Here is a 10,391-nt window from a genome sequence, read left to right as displayed (position 1 = left end):
GTAAGTCTTTCCGCTCCCGGGACTGGAATGACTCCTTACCCTCTCCCTTAAAACCCACATCCTTTCGTCTTTCCCTCTCCTTCCCTCTTTCCTGATGAGGCAACAGTTTGTTGCGAAAGCTTGAATTTTGTGTGTATGTTTGTGTTCGTTTGTGTGTCTGTCGACCTGCCAGCACCTTCATTTGGTAAGTCACATCATCTTTGTTTTTAGGTATATTTTTCCTACGTGGTATGTTTCCTTCTATTATAACCACATATATATATATATATAAACTTCAGGTTCATCACCATTATTGTGAAAAGGGTAGATCGTTATCCCTGAAAAGATGAGGCTGAGTTGCAGACGGCCACAGTCAGAAACCTGTTATACATTGAGCTTTCAGCCATAGCCTTCATCAGAACAGAAACAAACACACACACACACACACACACACACACACAAAATCAGGCACATCTCACACATACATGACCACTATCTCCAGCTATGCAGCCAGAATGCAACTCTCACATTGAATAAAAGCAACAATGCGGAGTGAAGTGAGGAAAGGGCAGAGACAGTAGGGTATGGGGAGGGGGTGGGGAATGAGTGGAAGTGTGCTTTCTGGCAGAGCGTGCAGAGTTTAGACTGCAGCAGAGCAAAGCTGCCAGATGCAGCATTGGGAAGCAGTGAGGAAAGGAAAGGGAGGGGGGAGGGGAATGGGGAGCAGAAAAGGAGAGCAGCAGAGAGAAGAAAAGACTGGTGGATGCATTAGTAGAGAGTGATGCAAGATGAGGGTGAGTGGACACTAATTTTGAGGAGGTGTAAGAACAGATGGGTTGGAAGTTACTAAGTGGAGACTGTGTTTTAAGGATAACTCCCATCTGTACAGTTCAGAGAAGCTGGTGGTGGATGGAAGAATCCAGATAGTCCGGACTGGAAAAGCAGCTGGTGAAATCAAGCATGTTATGTTCATGCTGCACTTTGTGCCTGAGGGTGGTCTAATTTGCTCTTGGCCACAGTTTGCCAGTGGCCATTCATCCTGGTGGACAGCTGGTCATACTAATATAAAAAGCTGCACAATGAATGCAACAGAGCTAGTGTATGATACAACTGCTTTCACAGGTGGCCCCACTTCAGGACTGGAGTGGAACAGAAATTCTGGATGGGTGGACTGGGTAAGTCTTGCACCTGGGTCTTCCACAGAGATATCCTTGAGTCAAGGGGTTGGGCTTGGGGGTGCCACAGGGATGGACTAGGCTGGTGTGGAGGATGGATGGGTGATGGAACCTCACTTGATGTTGTGGTGAGCAGAAGCAAGCAATCTGAATTGGGGTAGTGAAGGTGAAGGGATAGCAGGGTTTGGGTGGGTCGATGGAAGTCCGCACTGCCTGATGGAGCATGCAAGGAGTACATAAAAGCCACAAAACACTGCCTGGGAGGCTGTGGGGGGAAGGGGAAGCAGAAAAGGAGAGCAGCTAAGAGGGGCAAAGACTGGTGGAACTGGAAGAGAGTGGAGCATAACGAGGGTGCAGGCCATGAATTGGGAGATCATAGGATAGAGGGGGTGGAAACTTCTCATGCATAAACGGAACATCTCATGCACACACGACCATTATCTCCTGCCCTTGCACACAGAATGCAGCTCTCACTTTGAACAAAGGCAGCAATCTAGATTGGGGGCAGGGAAGGGCAAGGACAGCATGGTATGGGTGAGGGGAGAGAAGTCAGTGTTGCCTGATGGAGTGAGTGGGGAATAGATGGAAGCCAGAGAAGACTGCCTGCCGTAAAGCTGGTAGGCTGTGTGGGGGAGGGCAGTGTGCAGGAAGGAGAACAGCAGGGGGGGGGGGGGGAGAGAAGACCAGTGGTGCTGGCACACAGCAGAGCACAATGAGGGCATGGGATGTGTTGAGAGGAGTTGATAGGACAAAGGTGGCAGAAACTGTAGGGTGGACAGAGTGGGGACAGTAGGTTACCTTATCCTGTGGCCAGAAGTGGAGAATTTATTGTAAGGATAACTGCCACCTGTGCAGTTTAGAAAAGCTGGTGATTGAGAGTAAGATCCAGATGGCCTGGGTTGTGAAGCAGCCACTGAAATCAAGCATGTTACGGTGAGCTATATATTGTGCCACACAGAGGTCCAGTTTGCACTTGGCCTTAATTTGACAGTGGCCATTCACCCTGGTGGACAGCTGGTTGGTATTCAAACCAATAAAAGAAGCTGTGAAATGATTGCAGCAGAGATGGTATATGATGTGGCTGCTTACACAGGTGGTCCCTCCTCAGATGGGGTAGCATAAGCCTGTGACAGGACCAGAATAGGAAGTGCTGGGTGGGTAGATTGGACGGTCTTGTACCTGGGTCTTTCACAGGATGGGATTGGGATGTTGTGGATGTTGGCTGGTTGACAGAACACCTCTTTAGGAAGGGTGGGAACAATCTTGGGTATGATGTCCCTCATTTGAGGGCATGATGATAGATAATCAAAGCCCTGACAGATGACTTGTTCCAGTTCGGAGTAGTACTGGGTGATGAAGGGGGTTCTCTTTTGTAGGTGGTTCTTGGGGGGAGGTGGGAGGATTGGGGGTGCCGGGGATATGGCATGAGAAATCTGTTTGGGGGATAGTGCCTGTGTGTGAGAGTTTTTGTGAGACCCTCAGCATATTGGGCATGGGAGTTCTTGTCACAGCAGATACGCTGTCCCCAGGTGGCTAGGCTATAAGGGGAGGGATTATTTTCGTGTGAATGAAATGACAGCTGACAAATGCAGGTACTGTTCGTGGTTGGTACAGACAGAAGTGTGGCTGGAGCTACCAGAGAGGAGTGGTCAATATCCAGGAAGGTGCCACACTGGTTTGAGGAGGAACAGATGAAGCAGATGGGAAAGGAGTCGATGTTGTGAAGGAATATGAAAAGCGTGTATTGGCCTTGAGTCCAGAACATGAAGATTTCATCAATGCACCTCAACCAGGCCAGGGGTTTTGGAAGGTTACGAATGCTTCCTCTAGATGGCCCATAAACAGGTTGGCACAGGAGGGTGCCATCTGGGTTTCCATGGCTGTGCCGCAACTTTGTTTGTATGCCTTCCCATCAAAGGTGAAGCAGTTGTGTGTTTGCATAAAGTTAGTATGTGTATGAGGAATGAGGTAGAGGGTCTGAAGTTACAAGGACATTTAGAGAGGCAGTGTTTAATAACAGCAAACCCATGGGCATAAGAGATGTTAATGTATAGGTAAATGGCATCAACAATGACATGTAGGGGTCCAGGAGGTACAGGTGTTGGGGAATCATGGATAGTCAGTGAAGGAAATGGTTGAAATCTCTGACGAGGGAAACTAGATTTCGGGCAGTTGGAAGTGCTGGTCAATGGCAGACAAAGTTCTTTCAGTAGGGGCACAATAACCAACCGTTAATGGTGTGCCCAGTATTGTTGGATTTGTGGGTTTAGGAGGGCATAAAGAAGATGGGTGTGCAGAGTGAGGGATAGGAGAGAAATGGATTCAGGAGAGAGGTTCGGGGAAGCACCTAAGACTTTAGGCAGAAATTGGGAGTTATGTTGGGCCTTTGCGACGGGATCACTCTGACAGAGTTTATAGTTGGAGAAGTCAGACAGTTGGCAGAAGCCTTCCACCAGGTAGTTACTGCAATTCATGATGACAGTGCTGGAACCTTTTGCTGCAAGTAGGGTGATTAGGTCAGGATCTTTTTTGAGACTATGTATGGCTCTCCTTTCTTCTGCTGAAAGGCTTATGTTCTTAGGGAGGGACCCAAGGAAGGATGGTGAGGTCAAGCTGGAGTTAAGGAATTCCTTTAAGTTAACGAGGGAATGATTGGGTGGTAGGATCAAGGTTAGATGGTGGTATAAACTGGGCAAGTAAAGGTTCAATGTTGGAATTAGGTTGGCTTGGATTGGAAGAATTGGTGGCAAAGAAGTGTTTCCATTGCAGGGATCAGGAGGAGGAGAGTAAGGCTTTGACAAGTCGAACGTTGTTAAATTTGGGTGAGGGATGAAGGTGAGGCCTTGTTTTGGCTCTGGATTTTGTGGAATGTTGGTAGGGAGTTTTGGGGGATAAGGGAAGTTCAAAAGGTCCCTAGGCTGTGTCTCGGTGCTATGAGCAGTTGACCAGGAGGAACACTGTGGGTATGATAGGAGTTGGATAGTGGTGCTCCAAGGTGGCAGTAAGCTGTCAGCATGTTGGTTAACTTACTGAGGTGGTGTCTGGAATGACCTTCCAGGGGCTGGAGAGCACGGGATTGCATTTCAGAAATGTGAGGTAGGTAGCATGGACTGCATAGTAGCAATATCTAATGGTGGGAACACAGATGGTTCTGGGATGCCTCTGCCATGGAGATGTGTTTTTGCAGTGCCAGGTTTCTGGCGGACAGGAACTGCTGGAATCTGAAAAAATGGCTCTGAGCACTATGCGACTTAACTTCTGAGGTCATCAGTCGCCTAGAACTTAGAACTAATTAAACCTAACTAACCTAAGGACATCACACACATCCATGCCCGAGGCAGGATTCGAACCTGCGACCGTAGCGGTCACGCGGTTCCAGACTGAAGCGCCTTTAACCGCACGGGACCACCGACCGGCCGGAATCTGAAAAGGTGGACATTATTGTGAGAGGAGGGTTGGGGTACAGAGAAGGAAATTTTTATGTTCAGGCCATTGAGGGCAGGAGGTTGATTCCATGGTTTAGGTAGCATTTTAGGAACAGCATGTAGGATTGGGTTTTAGCCAGGGAAAGGGTTAATTTTCTGAACTGGTGCATAAAGCTGAAGCAGGCATCCATTGTGACAGGAATGGCATTGAGGAAGTGGTACATTGTGTATGAAAAGGGCAAATGAAGGTATTAGGTGATTGTGAGACCAGCCAGATACGAGAAAAAGACAAACAAAAATATGTAGACACGCAAATATGTAAAAATACACACAAATATGTAGAAAATTGTGGAGAAAAAGGATGATTTATGGGAGTATGCTCATGTTAGGGTAAGAGAAAAGACAGAGGGGCAGGAGGAGCAAGTGGTTAGGTTCAGGTTCACAAGTTTGTGTGACACAGGTAGGTGTGGAAAATAATATGCGAAAATACAAGAGTATGAAGAAGGAACTGTGATCACTAGGATTAATAATCAGCAGAAACAATTTGGAACATGAGAAACTGCACTAACAATCTGTGCGGTCACAAAGCTGCGTGCTGTGTGCAGACAAGACTATGATACAGTGTTGCTCGGATGTCAGAGTCTACGTGGTTTGGAAGGCAATGAAAAACAAAGGAAAGAAGAGAAAGAATAGATACTGAATAGAGTAATGCACTGGAGAAAAGTAACATAGGAAAACATCACAGGGTTGTGAGATGGAAGGAAAGCCATTAGGTAAAACGAACAGTGCAATGTCCTGGTTGAAATACCAACAATATAATGAAAAGGATAAACTGCTACTCACCGATAGGTTTAAGTAATTACATCCTATCTCAAAACACAAGAAATAATGCCTCGTCAATTTAAATTAAATCTAAACCACAAAAGAAGTATGTATCCTATTATCTCATGAGGTAATTATTTAAATATGCATTTTTATATTGTTTCAAATAGAAAGTAAATATTTCAGTTATATTCCCAAAGACTAATATCAAAACAACTACATTTTAAAAATTAAGTTTAGTTAACATTTTAAGACAAAAGAGAGTTAATATTTTTTTTTCATATTACAAGAAATGAAATGTTCAAACTCTGTACTCTTCTTCATAGAACTCACAAATTAACTTGGTGTGCATTTTACGTATATGCTTACAACAAATTGTAGAATGCTTTCTGTCATTTCTATGAGGTGGCACAGTGAAATGGGAAATTGATTAGTATAATTTACATGAATAAACATAGGAAAAATGTTTTTATTGACAAAGGTCTATACATACAGTATGTCACTTATGTTTTCATTATATAATTCACAAATTGTCTCTTTTATTTCTTAAAGAAGACATAGCTTTTGGTGTTCACATTCTAATAGCCTGTTATGGAAACTCCAGAATGCTTGGTGTAGTGTATCTTAGGGAATGACAGTGATTTTGTCTTCAATCTTGTATAAGTTCACGGATAGCTACAGTGCAGTACACATTGCATTAAGATGTCCCCCACAGCATGAAATCTCACATACTCCATCAGGAGATCTAGCAGGCCATGGAAAACCACCATTATGTGAAATGGCGTGCCTTCCAAACAACTGCCAAACATCTCCCATCAATTGTCGAACACTACAAAATCTGACTCCTTCCTACTGGATCCACATTTTCAAAAAAGTGAGGGACAATGACACCATGGCTGGATACAGCATACCGTAGTATAACCTTGGCAGTATGTGATGGATGCTCGTGAAATTCTCAGGGAGTTTTCTGTGCCCAGTAACAAAAATTCTGTATGTTAACGTATCTGTTAAGGAGGAAGTGGTATTCGTCTTTTATCAACAAGGTGTTCAGGAATAAGGCATCCTTGATGATTTTAATGAACACACGTTACCTATATTCCCTATGTGACACAGGATCTTGTAGATTTAATTGCTGTACAACCAGTAATTTATAGGGGTGGAACTTACATTTGTACCATATTCTTTGTACATTTCATTGCCCAATCTCTACTGCATGTGCCTGCTGTCAAAGGGAATGGCAAGGTCTCCTCTTGCAGAAATTCTAACAACTGAATGTTCTCTGCAATATATACCATTCGAATGTCATATAGAGGCTTCTTTTACAAGGCTGAACCAGTTTCTTCAAAGTTACCCATTCACATTGTAATCTCACGAGCAGATGGGACACATCCAAGATGTTCTAGGTGGTAATGCTGTCAAAATAACCTTTGTGCTGCAGCCACACTAACAACCTGCTTATAAACACTCTCAAAGCAATAGCACATTCCACACCATTCCAGTGCTACTTGGTAACTAAATGGCAATATGTTCACAACTACATATTGGACCCAAACAACTGCAGCACTGTAATGTTGCCTACACTACCATTCAAAATTTCCCACTCCCCTGTGCCACCCTGTACTTGGGGATCTGTGATTTTTCCATTTTCTAGGAGTTATACGAGGGGCATTTGAAAAGTCCGTGCAAAAATAAAAACTACTTACGTGTTTGGGGTAAACCTTTTTTATTTTTCGACATAGTCTCCTTTTAGACTTCGTCCAATGCTGTTCTAATTTGGTGATCCCTTCCGAATAATAGGAATTGTCCAAGTCTGCAAAACAGCTATTAGTTGCTGCAATCACCTCCTCATTTGAATAAAATCTTTATCCCGTCAGCCATTTCTTCAAATGTAGAACAAATAGTAGTCCGAGGGAGCCAAGTCTGGAGAATAGGGGGGATGTGAAACGAGCTGGAACCCTATTTCCATTAATTTTGCGACCACAACTGCTTAGATGTGTGCTGGTGCACTGTTGTAATGGAAAAGGATTTTTTTGTGGTCCAATTGTCGGCGTTTTTCTTGCAGCTAGGTTTTCAAACGGTCCAATAATGATGAATAATATGCACCTGTAATAGTTTTACCCTTTTCCAGATAGTCGATGAGGATTATCCCTTGTGAATCCCGAAAGACAGTCGCCATAACCTTTCCAGTTGAAGGAATGATCTTTGCCTTTTTTGGTGCAGATTCTCCCTTGGTAACCCATTGTTTAAACTGTTCTTTGGTCTCAGGAGTATAATAATGTATCCATGTTTCATCCACAGTGACAAAACGACACTTAAAGTCCTGCGGATTTCTTCCTGAACAGCTGCTAACCATCATTGCAACCCTTCACACAATTCCGTTTTTGGTCAAGCATGAGTAACTGCAGAACCCGTCTTGTTGATAGTTTTCTCATGTCCAAATGTTTATGCAAAATATTATGTACCCATTCATTCGAGATGCCCACAGCACTAGCAATCTCACGCACCTTAACTCTTCTGTCATCCATCACCATATCATGGATTTTATCAATGATTTCTGGAGTCGTAACCTCCACAGGGCATCCAGAACGTTCAGCATCACCTGTTTCCATATGGCCACACCGAAAATTTTGAAACCACTTATAAAGTGTTCTAACGAAGGTGCAGAGTCACCATAACGGTTATCAAGCTTCTCTTTAGTCTCCTGAGGTTTTTTGCCTTTCATAAAGTAATGTTTAATCACCAAACGAAATTCTTTTTCATCCATTTTTTGACAATAACTCTATTTCCTTGATTCACATGAACGCCAAACACAAAGAAACAGACTAATATGGCTGAAACTTGGTGTGCGTTCCTTCCAACGATGCTACTAACTAAACATGTCCTCGATATGTGCTGGTGGCGCCATTTCTTGGGCTTTGTCCGGACTTTCCAAACACTCCTCGTATAGTCCTTTTCTTCACATGCTGATGTGCAAGCAATATACCTCTATCTATCTGCTAGGTGAAGCCTTGTGTGTTTTAGGTTGTGGATTCCAATGTGTATAAGAACTGTTTGATAGAATAGTGGTTAAAAAAAAGGTAACTAAACTCTGCAGATCAGGCCTACAGGACTGCACAATGTCGACCAGTCTCCATGTCATCCTCAGACGTATGGAGTCCATTTCGATGTGGTATGGAGTGGACACACACACACACACACACACACACACACACACACACACACACACACACTTCTCCCAGACATTGTTGGCTTGGAGTCACAAGTTTTCATTCACGTATCTCCTCAACTGGCATCTTGAGGGTGAGTGGACCCCAATCCAGCCCTTTCATGAAAGAAAAAGCCCCAGAGAATTTAACCTGGGTCTTCTGCAAGGCAGTTGAAAATGCTGACCACTCTGCGACAGAGTGATAGCATAGTGGTTTTGCCTTATCCAGACCCTACTGAAACTCTCATCTTGTAACTTTATTCCTTGATTTGTAAAGAACATAGGAATTCAGAGAAGGTACATTATCACAGAGAAATAGACTGATAATGATTATTTTCTCATTGCTCAGTCAACACACTGCTGCACACCTTAACTTGTGTCAACTGCTCCATATTTTGTGTGGCTGCGAAATCTTTATAGTGTCTAGCTCTCTCTTCTTCATCAATCTTTCTTCATTGTGCTCCCCCCCCCCCCCCCCGCCCCCTCCCAAAAAAAACCCACATATAACACATCATAATTTAGCTGGTCAAAAAATTCTGTGTTTGAAAGCCATATTGATTTGAAGCAGACAGTAATAAGCAGAGAGAAATGTGAGGTGAGAGCAGCAGCATACCCATATGTGGATAAGAAGGTTGGAAATTTGAAAGATGACTTGCGAACCTCAATTTCTTTTACACATGTTTAATGGCCACTCTTCCTTGTAGTGAGTGGTAGTCTACATTCATCCCATGGCTTGTGAACCACAGGGGTGCCCGTAACTAAGGAGAAAGGAAGAAATATAGAGCAGTCAGGTGTTTTTCTTTAAAAAATAAATAGTAATAATTTAACAGGCAGTATTATGGAAGTTTTTAACAGGGTTGTAACTGGAACTTTAGTATGGCTACTTACAAGCCACCTTTCATCTTCCAAAATATTAAAAATACTTCATACCCCCACTATCATATGGGCACTCTTGGGTGACTCAGTTTTTCCAAGATCATGTTATCTTACTATGTCCAGCATGCAGAACTTTTGTTGTTTCAGTAATTAAATTGAGTAAAGCTAAACTAAAATCTTTATAAATGCTGCCGGTCACTGTATAATGCATAATCCAAAAGAAGCAAATTATAACAATTTAGTAAATATATATTTTACATTACAAAATAATGAGATACAAATTTTGAGCTTATGACTCAAAACAAAATTGACAATGACAACACGATATAAGACTCTGCAGTTACTTCAGTAAAACAGCAAAATATGGAAAATATAATGCAAATGAGGAGCTTTGGTAAGACTTCCACAATGGCAATGAACTGTATTCTAACGATTCCTGTACAGCCACTTGCTATTATTTTTGCACACTATTTTGCTGTTATGACACACCAGTCAATCAAATGCTCAGTTTGTTCATCTTAGCTGGTTTACACTATTGTTATCACTTTATGTTTCTTGATGACAAGACTAAGGAGCCTATTTTCTGGCAATAATTCAAGTTGTGAGAGAAGTTCTTCTGTAAAGAAAGAAAACAACAGCTTCAATAATTTTATTTTGTAATCTTTTATATATATATATATATATATATATATATATATATATATATATATTTAAAAAGAAAGATGATGGGACTTACCAAACAAAAGCGCTGGCAGGTCGATAGACACACAGACAAACACAAACATACACACAAAATCTAGCTTTCGCAACCAATGGTTGCCTCGTCAGGAAAGAGGGAAGGATAGGGAAAGACAAAAGGATTTGGGTTTTAAGGGAGAGGGTAAGGAGTCATTCCAATCCCGGGAGCGG

At 42.7% G+C, this 10,391-nt stretch overlaps 1 protein-coding gene across 4 annotated transcripts in view; it reads right to left on the bottom strand.

Annotated features, from left to right (window-relative positions):
* Positions 1–9,728: 9,728 nt before the first annotated feature.
* LOC126175469 (integrator complex subunit 15) overlaps positions 9,729–10,391 on the bottom strand; it is a 57,633-nt gene continuing 56,970 nt past the window's right edge. For 2 of the 4 annotated variants that reach the window (XM_049922280.1, XM_049922282.1), the window contains exon 7: positions 9,729–10,098. In XM_049922280.1, the coding sequence (XP_049778237.1) occupies positions 10,010–10,098 (89 nt within the window). In that variant the 3' untranslated portion in view covers positions 9,729–10,009. The remainder of the gene's footprint in view (positions 10,099–10,391) is intronic. The other 2 variants (XM_049922283.1, XM_049922281.1) reach the window with 2 other exon arrangements.

Source organism: Schistocerca cancellata, chromosome 3 (assembly GCF_023864275.1).
Source record: "Schistocerca cancellata isolate TAMUIC-IGC-003103 chromosome 3, iqSchCanc2.1, whole genome shotgun sequence".
NCBI classification, from domain to species: Eukaryota; Metazoa; Arthropoda; class Insecta; order Orthoptera; family Acrididae; genus Schistocerca; species Schistocerca cancellata.
The sequence above is the reverse complement of the archived record's forward strand: the minus strand, read 5'-3'. Positions and strand labels throughout refer to the sequence as shown.